The following is an 18,813-nucleotide window of genomic DNA, read 5'->3' as shown; positions in this document are numbered from 1 at the left end:
GAAGTCTTCCTCTAATTCAACTTTTATAATGTTATCTTATTTGTCTAAGTGTACTTACTTAGTTTGATTTTAATTCTTGTTTATTCAAGCCATGTTTTTCCCATCACATAATATTATTTTTTGGCTTAATTTGGTTTGATTGTCATTTAGTTAGGGATTAGATCATTGACTCAAATATCATTTTCATGAGTTTTAGTAAACTAATCTTCTTATATTAATATACTTCACTTCAACTGATTTTTTGTTTAATTATTGATAAATTAACTTCCTTTCATGCCAAAAACTATGTCACTTGGATTTAATAAGATAAGATCTCTCAATTAAAAATTTTGCCCAATTTTAACTTTTACATGTCACATGAGTACAAAATTTGAATAATTTGGTTTAAATTTTGTGTTTAAGATTTGGGCTTGATTCTTGAAAACTCAACCTTATTTGACCCAATAAATTAAAATAAAATTTTAAAAAAAAATTATCATCATTTTCTTATTCAAATTAAGTCATCATTTCAAACCTATTTTAGAATATTTTACTTTTTTTGTCAATTTTGTAATTTGTATTTAATTTTTTTTCTTTTTAACTGATTATAATTCTTATAATATCTATTTTAAATGAATTAAAATTATTTTAAAAAATTTTAATAATTAATCTCTACTAAATTACGTTATCTTATTTTTTAATTTGTTTATTTTTAGATAAATTTTGCTAAGTATATTTTAATTTAGTTGAGTATATTTTAGTTTTTAACTTTTTATATAATATTTAATTTTAATTTATTTAAATTAATATAATTAATAATTATTTTAGAAGTAGTAAAATTTTAGAGTTATAGCTTCATAAAATTGTTTATATTAAAATTACTCGTTCAGCTAAGTTTCATGTAATATTAAAATTAACCATTTTGATGCCATTAAATTTTTTAAAATTTAATTTGAGGTCACAAAACTTTCTTTTTATTGTCTTGAGAGTTCCCAAAAAATGTCGATATTATCTTAAGAGGACCCAATAAAATGTATGATTGCATCATTCTACTCCGAATTGACAAGTGATTTCAAGGACAAGGAAGCTCTGAGGATTAAATCTACCTTTTTTCAGCTCCAAAGTCACATTAAACCTCCTTTTTATTTATTTACAAAACTTTCAACTCAAAAAATCTTATTAAGAAGAAAAGAACACAGTCCATTATGACGTTGATAGTAGTTATTATATCTAATTAGGGGTCCAACATAATATAGTATACAAATAATACAACCGTCAAAAAGAAAAACAGCCTTTGATCTTTGAATTTTAAAACGTCTCAAATATCCAGTAACTCATTTCGATCGCTCCACAGGTGAATTCTTGAAGGAAAATTCGACAAAATTAGGCACATAAGAGTATGGATCCTCTAAAATACACAACTGTTAACCAAAAAATAGAAAAATAAGGTGTGGGAATATTAGCACAATGCCATGGTGATGAGTAATAACTTTGGACTCTTAACCATTTTTGTCCTGTTTGACCATCTAAAATGATGTTTACTCTACAAAATAAATCAGGGTCAAATTATAACCATTAATTAAAAATTAAAAAGGAACAAATTTTAACAACTTAAGTACTTAATACAACACATACAAGGATCATATCAAAGTATCGTCCCCTTTCCTTTTGAAGTACATTCCTCTCTTTATATAAGTCAACCTTTATTAAAAAAAAGTATTCATTATATCAAGAATACAAAAGTTCAAATAAATCAATCTTTTTTCAATAAAAACTTACCATTATTAGATGGTTAAAATTAGAACTTTGGACAGAAATTAACAAAATCCAACAAAACTAATACCATTTAAAGAAAAAAAAAAAAAAACAATAACCTCTGGAAAGAGACAGCATCATGTTCACATCCAAACATCCATGGCTGAAAAGGGATACACTACAAGAATTCATGGCTGGAAAGAAACCAAATATATGTACAAGTTTTCCTGACAGAAATCAAACATTTAAGGAGCAGAATCCGATACAGAACTTCTCTCACTAACAACTACAATAATTTACATGGAATACCAAGGAAAACAATTAAGATTGTGTATGGAGAGCAGCACAACTGAGCCTAAATATTCAATGACAAAGTAAAGCATGCACAATAATACCCCTCACCACCACCACTTCCCAAACCTTTAGAATGAAACTTTTTGTTCAGAAACACAGGCTAAGCCCTGAAGCAATCTCACTATTTCAGTTACATCATCAAGATAGTACTTAGCCTTACTGGGTTTCCGACAAATGGTGCATGCAAATACCTCGGCTCTTGGTGCAATTGGACCACCCGTCGAACTCGTGATAACCTCGAACATGTCTTCGTCAGACCTGTCATCTCCTATACACAAAACAAAATCAGGAGACATTCCCTTTTCTTGCATAGCAGAAAGTAGGCGTTTTGCGACTAGTCCTTTGCTCACACCCTGCATGTGCATATACATAGTATTTATTAGAGGCTGTAATGTAAGTAAAACAATAAAATTGATACTATAAACATTTGGCATCTTACCAAAACAATAGCATAAGGAAGAAAGAAAAACCAAAATCTTTTAAGAGTGGATCTAAATGGCAGCTCAATAATTCACTCAGTCTCCTTTTATGTTATTTTACAAACACGGGGTTCCATTAAGTTAAAAGAAATTGATTATGTTAACTACGATCAACATATGGATAGTTCTATTGACAAGCCTTTTCTCTTTCATTTGTTTCCCCTTTCTCCAAATTCGATGCCCACCTTTTCTCTTTGACACATTAATTAAACCCAAACTTCACCGAACAAACATCAGCTACTCTTGATTTTTGCTGTCAAATCCTGCTTTATATAATGAAATTTGTTTTCAAGTTATGCCCCAATATGACGCATGTTTTTCTAGCTTACCCACAAGTTTCTTGTCTTGAATTAGATGATGCAAAAATATAACTGATTGAGGTCCCTAACATCAAAATTAAAGATATAAATTGAATCTATAGTTAAAACTCATTTCTAGAAGTAGAATGTTGTGCATACCTGTGGTTTAACCTCTACATTATTCTGGCCACTCTTGACTGTCACTGGTTCATTTGCAAGCACACTCTCAAGATGGTCAAGAAGCTCCTTAGCTTGGCATGATCCAAAATCAGGATCTGCATCTTCATAGCACCAAACAAGTGAAGTCTCCTTATCTTCAATGGTGGATCCATCAGTTGTTTCAGTATAAAGTTTCATAACGGGTTCTGCAATTTGTTTCCAACTACAGTCTGCTGCAGCAACATGTGTTTCCCACTCTGTATCTCGCTTCATTCTGAAACCATACATCACATAAAAAGTAAAGTCAGCCACTATCTATACCCAATGAAAAGACAGAAGCCTTAAGTGCTTTACCTTAGAAAGTAACCATGCTCAGCTGCAATTCCAAGATTCTCACAAGGAGAAAACCATTCAGAAAGTGTCTTTCGGCTCCTAGCACTAACAAGAAACACCATGTTGTTCTTATCTCTACACAAACTATTAAGAATTTCAATGGATTTACTGCTTGGGCTCTTATCAATGGATGCCTGAGGAATTAGCGTACCATCATAGTCTAGAAGGATTGCCCTAGTTGTTGTCCGCTTGTAAGCAGAAACAATGTGCTCCATTGAGAGCTTCTTGAAGTTTGGATCAAGTGCAACAACTCTAAAGCTTAATCCAAAACCAATTCCCCACCACCTTCGTCGCACATGATCACTACAAGTCCTTTCCAAATCTTGCAAGAAGCTCCGAGCCCAGTACCCAATATCATGAGTACTAACATATCTATAATGCTTTTCATGCCTAAGCTGTTTCTCCGAATCGGCCATTTCCAGCGCAGAGTCCATTGCTTCAGCTACTGCATCAATATTCCACGGGTTCACTCTGATTGCTCCACTTAGAGAGGGGGAACAGCCAATGAACTCAGACACTACTAACATGCTTTTTTTCTTGGGGGAGGAAGCAAGACCCAAGACTTTATCCAATGTTTCATTTCCTTGACGACTGATGATATATTCATAGGGAATGAGATTCATTCCATCCCGTACAGCAGTGACTAAACAACACTCAGCAACAACATAGTAAGCAACTCTCTCATAGAATTTGAGAGGGTCCTCAATCAGAATGACAGGATCATACCCAGGTTTCCCAAATGTTTCATTGATTCGTTTTACTGTGGCTTTGGTCTCAGCTTGAACTTCTTTCACATCTTTCCCTCGTCCCCTAGCAGGATTAGCTATCTGGACCAGCACTACATTTCCTTGATACTCAGGGTGCTGAAGGAGAAGCTGCTCCATGGCCAATAGCTTCAAACTTATTCCCTTAAAAATATCCATGTCATCCACCCCAAGCAACATTGTCCTTCCCTGATCAGAAAACTGTCTAATGAGCTCGCAAACTTTTTCTTCAGTCTGTGGCAGCCTTAAAACCGATTGAAGCTGACCCATGTGAATTCCAACAGGAAGAATTTTGATACTAACAGTCCTACCATAATACTCGATCCCAATATAACCACGCTTGGATTCATATGTAAGGCCAAGCATCCGACTACAACAGGAAAGGAAATGGCGCGCATAATCAAAAGTGTGGAACCCGATCAAATCTGAATTAAGAAGGGCCCTTAAGATCTCTTCCCTAACAGGCAATGTTTTGTATATTTCTGATGAAGGAAATGGACTATGAAGGAAGAACCCAAGCTTCACTCTGTTGAATCTCTTCCTCAAGAAAGTCGGCAACACCATCAGATGATAATCATGTATCCACACATAATCATCTTCAGGGTTGATAACTTCCATAATCCTGTCTGCAAATATTTTATTGACAGACACATAAGCTTGCCACAGTGACCTATTGAACCTGCCACCAAGTTCTGGTGATAAAGGCAGCATGTAATGAAACAGTGGCCACAACTGTTGTTTGCAAAAACCATGATAGTACCGAGTAAACTGATCAGGTGGGAGAAAAGTTGGGACACACTTGTAGGTGTCAAGAAGTATCTGTGAAACCTCATCCTGTTCATTTGGGTGCACATCCTCCTTGAGACAACCTACATAAATAACCTCAATATCATCATCACCTAACCCATCTTTCAATTGAAGAAGAGAATTCTCATCCCATTCAAAAGACCAGCAATTCCTATTCCCATCTGCCTTCCTCTGAGCCCTTAGTGGGAGCTGATTAGCCACCATTATGATCCGGTCGCGGTGCACAGACGATGAAGAGGGATCGGAGCACACACTCTCCACTGGGTCATCATCAACATCAGATATCAACCCTGCCACAGTCATAATCCTTGGAATTCTCCTGTTCATGAACCCGAATGATGGAGCCTCACCCGAGGCCAACTCTAACAGGTTTGAATAGGACTTTGACACCATTCTTGTTACCACAAGCTAAGACGCAATGATATGAAACACTACACCCACATAACAACCCAGTTCCATCCAAGATAATCCCCAACACCAACCACCAACAATCATCTCACAAACATGGTCCACAACAAGTTCAACCAAAAGAGTGTGAGGTGAACAAGGCAAGGCTGTATTTTGAGTTCTGGGTCACCTAATACTTGTCCTGAATTGAGTAAAAGAGAAATTGCAAAGCATGAAATGGCAAGAGGTGCAGCTGGTGGTGAATCTGTGATGAGTAACAATGGAGAGCATCAAAAGGGAGAGCAGAACTTGCTTGAGGACGAGCTTTGAGCAGTGGATCAAAGCAAGGGACAGATGAAACATGTAGTTACTAGAAATCCAGAAGAGAGAGATAGAGAACAAAAGGAATGGAATAGATTCAGATCACATAAACAGCTACAACAAGAAACAGCAACCAAACAAACCACCAGAGATTGATGTCATAAATGGACTGAACTTGGAAGTCAGAACCAGATGGCTTAAAAGAGCAAAGGGGGCAAAGAAAAAGATAAAAACAAGGAACCCAGATGGAATTAACAAACGGTTGAAGAAAATTACCAGTTTCATTGAGACTTGAATTCCAATTTCACTTTCATTGGGTGGATGTAAAAAAATTTAGAATCCATATCCATATAAATCATATAAGAAAAAATCAACTACATAGTGGGGAAGAATAAGGAAAATAAAAATAAAAAAATTAATTAATATAAATGACTAAGAAAATAAAGTGAGAAAAACTTGAATTATCTTTTGGAAGAGCTTTCTCACTGATCCACAATGGCCACCCAACCCCATGATATCTCTCTCTTTCCACTGAGCAGAGACAGCATGCAACAGTGTGATACTTTTGGAAGCTCACTTGTTTTCGTGGGTCAACCACTAAAAACAACTTCATTTTTCTTTTCATTTTGTTTATGGGAATTTATAATAGCTCCCCACCGTTGGATGATTTCGCAAGACTTTCAAGTAATCTAAATAAAGGTTCATAATCTATGATACATTGTGAGACATGTACATAGATGTATCGTATAATCTCTCATGAGTTCGTCCTTATCCTCTGTCCTTCGGCAAGTCCGTCACCGAGGATTATGTTTCGTGTGGGACCCACTCAAGAGGGTTGTCTGAAATTAGCTGCAAAGCTCGTTCGTCACGCCACGTTTCTTGCTCTCATTGGATGCACAATCACCCGAGGAACACGTGGCATCTTCCTAACCGTTCATTGACGTGTTGAGATTCGTTACTATTTTTGATTACTAATGTATGTCATCCTATCTTATGTCCCCGACAATGGGTGAAGGACTCTGGTGCACCGGAGACATCGTGAAATCGTCCACGTCAGATTAGGTCATAGATATGGGAAGCTATAATTGGTTGCGTACAGTTTTAGAGGATAACTTTGAGTTGCAAAAATTGGAGCTTCAGATTCGGAGCCCCTGCTCCGACCCACCAGCGTGGACAGCTGGATGTCACATTAACTATCTACCTCGTCATTGAAGGGACCCAGACTCAATGCTCAATCCAAGAAGCCATTACTTTTTTAAAAAATGTTGCTAAAATTATTTATAATTAAAAAATAAAAATTGCTATAACAATATTTCGTATCTCTGTAATATGTGAAATTTAACTTCAAAATTATTAAAATAATTTTTTAATTTCTAAAATTATAAATATTTAATCATTTTAATATTTTATAGAATTTAAAAATTAAAATAATACTATTTAATAATAATAATAATTAAAATATTATAAAAACTTTAAAAATTAAATATTTTTCTTAATTGCATAATAATATACTAAAAGTAATAACTTTGTATTAATTAAAATTTAATTAATATATTTTTTATTATTTAAAAATTATTATAATATTTTCTTTTTATATTAATATGACGTTGCACTATCTTGAACAATTTATATTTTAAATTATAAATAAATTAAATTGAATAGTTATTAAAAAATTATATAAAATAAATATATAATTTATATAAATTAAATTTTATTATAAAATAATATAAATAATATAATCTTTAAAATTTTAAGAATAATAAACTAAAAAACTTAAAATGATCACCTCAAATCTGAATATGTTTCGTGTGTGACCACCTAAGAGGATTGTCTGAAATTAGCTGCAAAGCTCGATGGTCACGCCAGTTTCTCGCTCTCATTGGATGCACAATCACCCACGGGATACGTGGCATCTTCCCAACTGTTATTTACAGAAATATAACAAAATTTAATAAACTAGTGACTAGCTTATGTAATTTACAGAAATATATATTAATAATAATTAAAATATAAATAATTATATAAAATAAAATTGATTCTATAATTATATAATAAGTTCATAAAAGTTTTATGAATATAAATATTCATAAGAAGTTTAGAAATTTATATATAAAAAACTTTTATTGTCAAATTTATAATAAAATTAACAAAAATATTAAATAAAAATACAACAAAAAAATATAGTTTACATATTATTTTTAATTAATTTTAATCTTATAAAATACATATAACTCTAATTATGTAAGATAGAAATTTTAGTCTTCTCTCGAATAGAATATTTTTATTGATGATATTAAAGTAATTATAATTTAAAATATTATTTCAATTCAATACTTATTAACATTTGAAAATAGACATAAGAAGAGATAAGGATAAAAATATGTTTAAAAAAATATTAACAATATTTATATGTTTTTAATATATAGTAAACATTATTTTAGCAAAATTCATATAAAGAATGCATTTTCATTAGGAAAATCGATATTTTATTAAAATATTAATAATCATTAATGAAAAATAATTATTAAATAAAGACTAAAAACATTGTATTAAAATTTTTAATTTTTTAATATATAATTTTTAAAATTTGTAAATTCATTATATAATTTATTAAAAATATTGTGCTTAAAGACTTAATAGCATTTAATTAATTTTACTTAAAAAAATTAATATTCTTAAATTTTAATTAAAATAATATATTATAAAATTGAAAGTTATAAGAAGTGTAGAAAAAATAAACCTTTTGATTATTAATAATAAATTTACCTCTGGCCTCATTTTCTTAAAAAAATATTGATATTGAATAGTATTAATTAAGTGTAAGGATTACAGCTAAAAGAATTATTGGAACACGTGTTAGATAAGAAGAACACCACTTGTTCTTAAATTTCTGAAATTTGCTTTTATTGAAAAAATTGAAAAGAAAAGGACAAGAGGTACCGAACAGGGACAAGGGCGGCATTTTCACAATTTTAAATAGTTATGGATAAGGTTTTCCCTTTGTCTTCGCTGTTCTTCACTTTGATATAATAAACCTTTTTTTTATGAGGATAAGGATCACAAATATTTTGCTATGGTGCGGTGATAATCCACCAGAGACGATGGTTCGCCAGGGACCCAAACTCTCGCCGCATAAAATATATTTTATTGTGATAAAAGTATAATTTTTTTAATGTTCAATATTATGTATGATGAAAAATATAAGAATTTTTGTATAAATAAAATAATTTTTTTAAATATTATTTTTATTGTAGAATTTTGAGATATGTTTTTAGCACGTTTAAGTTAGAACTAGAATACACATTTAGAAATAAAACGTAAGATTGATGCAACTTAGAGTTACACTCGTATCCATAGCATGTGATATGAACCCAAGTTATATACGCTTATACAGCTTATAGCATGAATCGGTTCTCAAGTTTAGCGGAAAAACATATTCAGATTTAAAATATCACTTTAATAATTTTTTTTTTAACTTTTAAAAGTTATACTATTTATATTATTTTATAATAAAATTTAGTCTGTGCAAAATAAATATTTATTTTACATAATTTTTTAACAACTGTTTAACTAAATTTATCTATAATTTAGAATATAAATCCTACAAGATAGTGCAACGTCTAGTTAATATAAAAAAGAAATGTTATAATAATTTTAACACCAATTAATTTGAATAATAAGAAAATATATTAATTAAATTTTAATTAATACAATACTATTGCCTTTAGTATATTATTATTATGAAATTAAATAATAAAAAGAATAAAACCAAAATATATATTTTATATATATTTTATGTTTAGAGAGATAAAAATTAAAGATAATTTTTTTTATTTAATAATTTTTATTTTGTATTTATTATAGTATATAAAATTTCTAACTTTAGACTACGAAAATAATGTAGATGCATTATTATTATACTTAAAAATTTTATTTAAACAAAAAAATATTGATAAAAATATCATATTAATATTTTCTTAAACTTTTTAATGTAAAATTAATTTGTTATTTATTGTGTTTTGAGAGCTAAACTATGAAAAAGGTCTATTTGATGCTTAAGATAGAAGATAAGGATAAAATTCTATTATTCTATTTTCAATAATTATTGAATAACAAGAATATAATTGTTCCTCTTAAGTTATTTTATTACATTTTTGTAATTTAAATTTTTATTCTAAAGCGCTAAGAAGCATCTGCAAATGATAATACTTTATAATTTTTTAATATTTTATAAAAATATAATTTTAATAATTTTCCAAAAATATATTTTTATAATTTATTTGTGCTTTAATTATAATTTATTATAAAAAATGTAAAAAGAATGTTATTATAATTATATCAAAATTTTAATATTATGTGCACACAAATATTTTTAATTTATAATTTTTATCAAAAGTCAATAAGTTAAATAAAAAATAAATTTTAAAAACTATATTAATTTTTTATAAAAGAGTAATTTTTATTTAAATGTAATGTGTATCTTGTTTTATTAATTGTTTTTTTTTTTTGCTAAATTTTTTTGTTTATTTCAAATATTAGATAAAATGACATGATATTATTTGTTTTATTATCTTAATATACGGAAATGATATGAGTTTATCACTCTCTTATCTTATCTTATTTTATCTTATTTGATTTTTATATTATATTATTTCTTATTCTATCATATTCAACAAACAAGGCATAAGAGTCCATGTAAGAAAAGAAGAGTATCAAAACATTTATAAAGAAAATTAAAATGGGCCGATGATAGAAATGAACGGCGAGTCTATTTAAATTAAAAAGAAATATATATATATATATATATATATATATATATATATATATATATATTTAAGAGTGGAAGGCATTTATAAAGTCTAAGTGTATTTAAACTTAAATAAAATATATTTTAACTGTTCAATGCCGTTAACAAGTCATTAAGAATTATCTCCACATGATTAAAGCAAAAGTGGAGTCTTGGATAATTCTTGAAGACATTTTATGGGATTAACAAAATAATGTGTTTCTACGAAAAAAGATTATAATTTCTTTATATTTCTTTTTTATTTTATTTTTTTGTGTTTTTATTTATTGCTTTGATTTTTAATCAAAATATGATTGAATATTTTTCTAATTTTTTAAAGTGAGAGTAACTCAAATTAAGATTGATGAAAATATTTTGAATATTAACGATTTTTTGTTAATCTTGATTATCGTAATTTAATTTTTAGTGATTTTAATGCTTACAAATTTATTAGACCTCTCATTTGCATTACATAAGACATTAAGATGATATAAAACATTAAGAAAAGGACTAAGAGGTTAATAAATCATTGAAAATCTCAAAATTAAACCTAATATTTTGCACCACAAAAATAGACTGAATTTCGTAAGAAATTACCATAAAATCTAAGACGTTTAATTAGATATAATTACTATAAAAGTAAAGTTAGTTTAATTAAATATATTTTTTTTTATATTTTGAGAACAATAATTACTTTAAAATAATTTACCTTAAAGATAAATAAAAAATTAATATAAAGTTTATTTTGATTAAGTTCATTAATGCTAATTACTGATGAAACTAATTCATATAATTTTTTTCAAAATTTGAACTCATTTATAAAATTAATTTCCATTATGTATTTTTTTCTCTTTATGTTTCTTTATTTCTTTATCTTATCATGATAATTGGATGCATTTAAATAGTTGAATTATATTTCTCTAATACTTAACAACATAGTCTTTACCAATATTATTTTTTCACTACTTGACTAAGTGCAACACTTGTGACCCTATCAATAATGATGATGAGAAAATTTTCAAACAAGTGCATTACGTATTTTGTTTTGCATATATTATACAATATGCTTGCCTTAAATTGTTTGCATAGATTTTATGATATGTTTTTCTTATAACATGTTTGTGTCATATTATTTGCTTATACTTATGACATCACACGGGAAAAAAAAAAGCGTGACATAAAGCGAATAACACCCACCCTAACAATATTAACAAGGACAAGAAAAGGTTATTAAGAAGAATAGGAAAAATGAGTAAAGATTATCTAAATTTCATATATAGGAACCTAACATATTTATAAGTATCATTTAAAAGCTACTTCACAACATCATCTCATCAAATGCATTTTTTGATTTGCTTTTGAAATAGTGTAACTATATTTTGTATGAAAATGGAAAACGAAAATGAATTTGAATTAGATTTGCTGCTAAAATAGAAAAAATACAAAAATTAGAATGAGAGGACGACAACTCTACAGCACACGCGATCTAGTAATTCCACCTAGAATTATGATAATAGAAGCAAAATCAGGAATTAGGAGGGAGAATGTGAGAAGGTGACGTAAAGAGATAATAGAATTAGAGGGAAAAGTTCATACCAACAACCTCCTTTCTTCATTGGATGAAATCCCTTAAAAGCACATCCTCTTTGCAGTTTCGCGGGCTTCTTCTCGTTGTCACCACTTCTAGATCACCTTCCACGTGTCCTCCTTGACTAATAGCATTTTCCGCATTTTTTTTCTCCATTTATTTTACTCGTTACAATACCCTGCCCTTTAAAATCAACCTTGTCCTCAATGTTGAAGTGAGGATAAGATTGTTGGAATGTTTCCAAATCTTTCCATATAGCTTCATCAGGCTCATTTAGTTCCTATTGTATCAACACTTGAGGCACCAATGTAGAATTCCTCATGATTGTTCTCGTGCCCAATATATGCAAAGGTTGTATGGAAGGACCAAATTCAGTTGTAGTGAGTGGAAATGGTAGATATTGTTGCGTTGGATGACCAGAAATTTCTTCAACAACAAGATGTGGAACACAGGATGAATGCGAGCTGAATCCAGTAACTTGAGCTTATAGGCTACTAGTCCTATTCGTTCTATCACTTGAAAGGGGCCAAAAATTCTCATACCCAACTTTTGATTCTTCCTAAGAATAACAGAATGCTATCTATAAGGTTGTAGCTTGACCAACACCAAATTGCCAACGTCCAACTGGACCTCTCTTCTTTTCTTATCTGCTTGTAGCTTCATATAGTTCTGTGCCTTAGCCAAATTAATCTTAAGCTGCTGCAGCACCTTATCTCTATTCAACAATGTTTCTTGCAAGGAAATTGGATCTTTTGGATGATATTCATATGGTATAACCAAGGGCGGATCCTTTCCAAAAATAGCCTTAAAAGGACTCATGCCAATGCTATGATAAAAGGATGAGTTATACCAAAATTAAGCCTATGATAGCATGGAATACCAAACCTTAGGACTATCGTATACAAAGCACCTTAAGTACATTTCCAGTGTCTTATTAAGCACTTCGATTTGCCCATCACTTTAAGGGTGATATGATGAACTCATTGTCAATGTTGTCCCCTGAGCTTTGAACAATTGCTTCCAAAATGAGCTGATAAAAACTCTATCTCTATCAGAAACTATAGATTTAGGGAATCCGTGAATCTTTGCCACATGATTAATGAATGCTTCTGCTACATTTTTGCTGCTAAAATCAGCTTTGAGAGCAATAAAATGACCAAATTTAGAGAGCCTGTCAACAACTACCATTATAGTCGAAAACCCATGAGAAGATGGTAATTTAGTGATGAAATCCATGACAATATCCTTCCAAATCTACTGAGGAATGGGCAATGGATGAAGCAGTCCTGCAGGTAAGGTATGATTCACCTTAGCTTGCTGACAAATACTACAATTGTTGATGTACTCCTTAATCTCTTGCATATTTGGCCAATAAAACTGATTACAGATTCTAGCAGTAATTCTGGTCCACCCAGCATGACCACCAACTTTAGAGTCATGAAATTCTTGAATGATCTGCCTTCTCAATGTTGAATCTGCAGGAATCATCAATTTTGCTTTTCTAAATATCAATCCATCGTTTACCACATACTTGGAATCAAGTAATTCACCCTGATTGTGCTGACTAATTAGTTTCATTAATTCTTCATCTGTCTTTGTCATGTCAACCACCTTTGCTAACCAACTTGCAGTAGGTTCTGACCATGCCATAAAAAGGCATCTAGATAAGGCATCTGGTGGTATATTTTCTCTGCCTAGCTTGTATTGAATAGTGAAATCATAACCTAAAAAATTAGGTAACCATTCTCAGGAGTTTGTAAGGTTTGATCAAGTAATTCCTTAAGGCTCTTTTGGTCAGTTCAAATGATGAACTTGTGTCCCAACAAGTAATGTTTGAATTTAGTCATTGCCTCAGTTATTGCATAAAATTCTCTTGTATAAGTTGACTGCTTCTGCATTCTAAGTGAAAGTTTCTTAGAAAAGTAGGCAATAGGATGCTGAGCTTGACTTAAAATAGCTTCTATACCTACTCCTGAAGCATCAGTTTCAAGTACAAAGGGCTCTTTGAAATTAGGGATTGCAAGGATTGGTGCAGAAGTCATAGCATCTTTGAGTCTGCAGAATGCTACAGATGTAGTTTCTGACCATTGAAAGGAGTTCTTTTTGAGTAAATCAGTAAGAGGCCCAGCTAAAGAAGCATAATTCTTAACAAACCTTCTATAGTATCCTGTGAGTCCCAAAAAACCTCGCAACTGCTTAATTGTTGTTGGTTGAGGCCATTTTGTAACAGCTTCCAACTTAGTAGTTTCCATGGCAACACCTGCTCCTGACAATGTATGGCCTAGATAATCAATCTCTTTAACCCCAAAAGAACACTTGGATAATCTAGCATAAAGCTGGTGCTGTTGCAATGTTCTTAGCACAGTTTCCAAGTGTTGTAAATGATCCTTCCATGTGGCACTGCATACCAAGATATCATCAAATAATACAAGCATAAACTTCCCTAATATCCCTTTGAATATTTCATTCATCAAACTTTGAAAAGTTGTCGGCGCATTTGTTAATTCAAATGGCATTATCAACCATTCGTAATGACCATGGTGAGTTTGAAATGCAGTTTTATACTTGTTCTCTGGCTTTAATAAGATTTGGTGATAGCTGAATCTCAAATCTAGTTTTGAAAAGAATAAAGCTCCAAATAGTTTATCAATAAGTTCATCCACGGTTGGAATAAGGAAGGAGTCCTTAATTGTGATAGCATTCAATGCCCTATAATCTGTGCAAACCCTCCATGATCCATCCTTTTTTTTTACTAATATAATTGGTGAAGAGAATGGGCTCTTACTAGGCTGTATAATGCCTTCTTCCAGCATGTTATGCACTAATATCTCTATCTTATCCTTTTGACTATGCAAATATCTTTATGGCTTAACCTTCACAGGTTATGAACCTTGCACCATGGGAATTGAATGATCATGAGACCTTTGAGGGGGTAATGAAGTAGGTGTACTAAACACAGATCTGTAAGTATGTAACAATAATGCTAGCTCAGGTTCTATGTTCACAGGTAAATTTGGTAGTGGAAACTGATAAGTCTGTTATTCAACTAACTGCATGCTAAATAAATATTTCAACAATTGAGTCAGTATTAACCAATCTCCTTATGTGATGCAAATGAGCTTGAGTTGGAGAACAATCAGAGTCATTTTGCAGGATAATGAATTTTCCATTATGCATAAACTTGAGTTGCAATGTGGCATAATCAGCAATGTGAGAGCCAAGTGTTTTTAACCAATTAGCTCCAAGAATCATTTCAGCACCAGAAATAGGCAAGAGAAAAATAGGTAGTTGAAACTTATTGCCTTGAACATGAATTTGAAGTCCCTTAATCATACCATCAATATTCATATAGTTCCCATTACCAACCATCACCTTAAAGAGTGGTGTTGGTTCGACTGGCAACTAAAGAAATTTAGCAATCCTAGGCTGTAAAAAATTGTCAAAACTTCCTCCATCCACCAATACTGTCACAGGCAATGTATTGATGTGAGCTACAAATCTAATAGTGCCTACACCAAGGCCACCTTTCATGGCATTCAAGGACAAATGATGATCACCCTCCACACCCATTGCAATATTGCTATTGTTGTCAGTAATAGCAACTTCAAAATTAATTTCAGGTTCATAATCTTCTTCTTCAGTCTGTAACATCAAGAAGAAGATTTGTGATTAAAAGTAAACTTATCATCACAAAAGTAACATAAGCCTTTTTCTCTCCTCAGTTGCATTTCAGCTGGGGAAATTCTTTTGACATTGGTTCTTTTTATTGGAGGAATGGAAGGAGTTGGTAATAGTGGGGGTAGTGATGGTTTAGGCGTATATTTGGTAGCATTAGATATGGTTGTTGTTGAAGCTATAGGTGAATACTTGTGAGTGTAGGAATTAGAACGAAAATTTGAAACCGTGGTATACTTTTCTTCATATAATTTTGCTAATGAAACTGTTCTAAGTAAGGTAGTAGGACTCTGAGCAAGTACATCATGATGAATATCCTTATTTAATCCACTTAGAAAACAACTTAACATAGCCTCAGGAGACAATCCTTTAAATCGATTAGCTAGAGCTATGAATTTTCAAGTAATAGTCAGAGACTATACCCGATTGCTGCAACTTGAATAATTATCCCATTGGACAATTGAAGGGAGAAGGTCCAAATTGAGTTTCCAAAGCACAAGTCAATGCATTCCAAGATCCAACAACATCCATGCGTTGTAGCATCTAAAACCACAGAATAACCTCCTTCTCAAAGTGCATTGTTGCAATCTCCACTCAATCAGCATCCGGAGTATTATGATAATTGAAAATTTTCTCAACCTTAAAGATCCATTCTAAGACAGGTGTATGACCATCAAAATGTGGAAATCCCAGTGATATGTCTTTCACTGGTATAATTGCATTCAACGGCGTATTTACTAGAGTACCTTGAGTTTAGCCTGAACCACCAATATGCTGAGATTGATTCTGAATTAACAGATCTATGGCTTGCTGCATTAGATCTAATCTTGATCTCTCACATGATCTCTAAGCTTGATCTCTCACATGATCTCTCACAAAATCAAGTGTCTACATTGATCTCTCTAAGCTTGATCTCTCACATGATCTCTTTCACATTGTAGTTCCATCCAATTCATCAATGTAGACACTTGATTTTGTAATTCCTTCATTCGTGTGTTCTCAGCCATTGATGTCAATGAAAGCACCAATGAAACAGTGTAACTATATTTTGTATGGAAATGGAAAATGAAACTGAATTTGAATTAGATTCGCTGCTAAAATAGAAAAAATACAAGATTTAGAATGAGATGACGACAACTCCACAGCACACGCGATCTAGTAATTCCATTTGGAATTATGATAATAGAAGCAAAATTAGGAATTAGGAGGGAGAATGAGAAGGTGACAGAGAGAGAGAATAAAATCAGAGAGAAAAGTTCATACCAGCAACCTCCTTTCTTCATTGTATGAAATCTCTTAAAAGCACATTCTCTTTGTGGTTTCGTGGGCTTCTTCTCGTTGCCACCACTTGTGGATCACTGTTACGCAATTGGAGAACTAACTAGCAAGTGTACTAGGTAGTTGTAGCAAGTAATAAAATTTGGAATTGAACATGAGCCCCAAGTATCGTCCACAAGGATCTTATTTCAATTACCACTTCACAATTTAACAATTAGTTGAGCAAAACAATTCATTTGAGGGGTTTGTAACATGTGAAAGTAAGAAATCAAGACAATAAAAGGCAATAAACTTGCTATAAAACAGAATATGAATTTTATACTAAGAATGCTATATGGAAAATAGTTAGGAATCACTTCACCAGATTTTCAATTGCAATGTAATCATGTTCTGAACTCTTGAGAATTTTAATTGATTGATAATCAATTTTACTTCTTTAACTAAAGGACAATTCCTTGCCTCATTAATCCTAATACCTAATTAAATCTCCCTAATCCCTTAGGTAAAATTTAATCAAATACTGCATTAAGTTTTAGAAATTATAGGATTACTAAATCATGATACTTATTCCTAAGATCTCAATAACCTAGGCATATGATTCAGATCTGAGAAATAAACTCAATTTCCATTGATGAAAATTCCTCTAAATTTAATTGAATGAAGGATTAGTTCACAACTGCATTAAGAACAAAATCACATACTCAATTCAATTAAAATCTCAAGATTCAATCCACAATTACATCACAACATCAAATCTGGATCCATAGATCCCTAACCAAAAGGGTTTAGAACAACATTACAATGGAGAAAGGAGAAGTAAGAGAAGAAGAAGACAAGAAGCAGATAACATCTTCCAAGACCCAATATGCACTCTGATTCTTCTAAAAATGAAGCTTGAAAGTCGTTTCCAATCTCTCTCTCTGACTTCCCTTGGAAGTTAAAATAGTTACAAAGTAAAAAATAACAAAAATGAACCAAAAGTCCATTTTCTGAACCTCTAACTTCTATTTATATGGTTTTTCCTGCCTTTTTCCTTTCTACACATTAATCTCTGAGAGTTTTAGCATCAAAGGTCTTCTAGAAGCTTCTAAAACTGATTTAAGAACTCAAATCGTCCAAAGTTGACACTTAAGAAGTGATATTTAAAATTCTGTTACTTTTGCGTAGACACTCTAAGTGGTTGAAGTGTCTACGCGCAAGTGTTCTACACAGGAAGATCCTCACGCGTAGATACTCTGAGCACTTGAAGTGGCTACGCGCTAATTGCGTAGCTACTTTGGGCACTTGAAGTTGCTACGCACTCAATTGCGTAGCCACTCTGATCACTTGAAGTAGCTATGCGCACTGTGCAGTTCTGAATTAGCCTTGGGCATAGCTACTCTGGGCACTTGAAGTGGCTACGCGCTCAATTGCGTAGCTACTCTGAATACTTGAAGTAGCTACTCTCTTGATTTTCATGAATTTTCTTCTTCAAAGTGTTCACTCTATGTACTCAAAGTAATTATGCCCAACATATAACACTTGATTCTTCATCTTTTAAGCTCAATTCCTCTACTTTCTTTACTTCAATCTCCAACTCAAATTCTCAGCTCAAGCTTCTGCACAAGGATTAAGTCATTTTTAAGTCAAATTGTTCAGAATTGGACTAAAAATCTAAAAATCAAAACTATATACATAATTATGAATATTAATGCAATTTTTATGATATTTTCAAGTTTACTTAGCACTTTAGTATTTATTTATTAGCAATATGATACTAAAAATTATGGTAAATGTAGATTTATCAATC

At 31.4% G+C, this 18,813-nt stretch overlaps 1 protein-coding gene across 6 annotated transcripts; it reads right to left on the bottom strand.

The window, feature by feature from the left end:
- Nucleotides 1–1,195: 1,195 nt before the first annotated feature.
- Nucleotides 1,196–6,308, bottom strand: LOC113869966 (alpha,alpha-trehalose-phosphate synthase [UDP-forming] 6-like). Of its 6 annotated transcripts, none has more exons than XM_027506542.1 (4): nt 4,624–6,238; nt 3,380–4,521; nt 3,026–3,299; nt 1,196–2,441 (listed from the first exon to the last, which is right to left on the bottom strand). In XM_027506542.1, exons 1-4 carry the CDS (start codon nt 5,380–5,382, stop codon nt 2,157–2,159), a joined length of 2,460 nt encoding a protein of 819 aa, XP_027362343.1. In that variant the 5' UTR covers nt 5,383–6,238; the 3' UTR covers nt 1,196–2,156. The 6 variants fall into 6 exon arrangements, with proteins under 6 accessions (XP_027362343.1, XP_027362338.1, XP_027362340.1 ...); XM_027506537.1 differs by having other exon boundaries at nt 3,380–5,811; nt 5,974–6,238; XM_027506539.1 differs by having other exon boundaries at nt 3,380–5,746; nt 5,974–6,238.
- Between the last annotated feature and the right edge of the window lie 12,505 nt (nt 6,309–18,813).

The sequence above is a fragment of the Abrus precatorius genome, unplaced genomic scaffold (genome assembly GCF_003935025.1).
Source record: "Abrus precatorius isolate BTA unplaced genomic scaffold, Abrus_2018 Scaffold6, whole genome shotgun sequence".
NCBI classification, from domain to species: domain Eukaryota; kingdom Viridiplantae; phylum Streptophyta; class Magnoliopsida; order Fabales; family Fabaceae; genus Abrus; species Abrus precatorius.
This window is presented reverse-complemented; position numbering and strand designations above follow the sequence as displayed.

What these genes read in the sequence shown, in the direction of transcription:
- LOC113869966 (XM_027506536.1), bottom strand. Translation starts at nt 5,382, where the DNA reads ATGGTGTCAAAGTCCTATTCAAACCTGTTAGAGTTGGCCTCGGGTGAG. An exon ending in GAGCATGGTTACTTTCTAAG is followed by an intron (nt 3,300 to 3,379) that starts GTAAAGCACTTA and finishes GTATGGTTTCAG; the next exon opens with AATGAAGCGAGATACAGAGT. An exon ending in ATGTAGAGGTTAAACCACAG is followed by an intron (nt 2,442 to 3,025) that starts GTATGCACAACA and finishes ATGCACATGCAG; the next exon opens with GGTGTGAGCAAAGGACTAGT.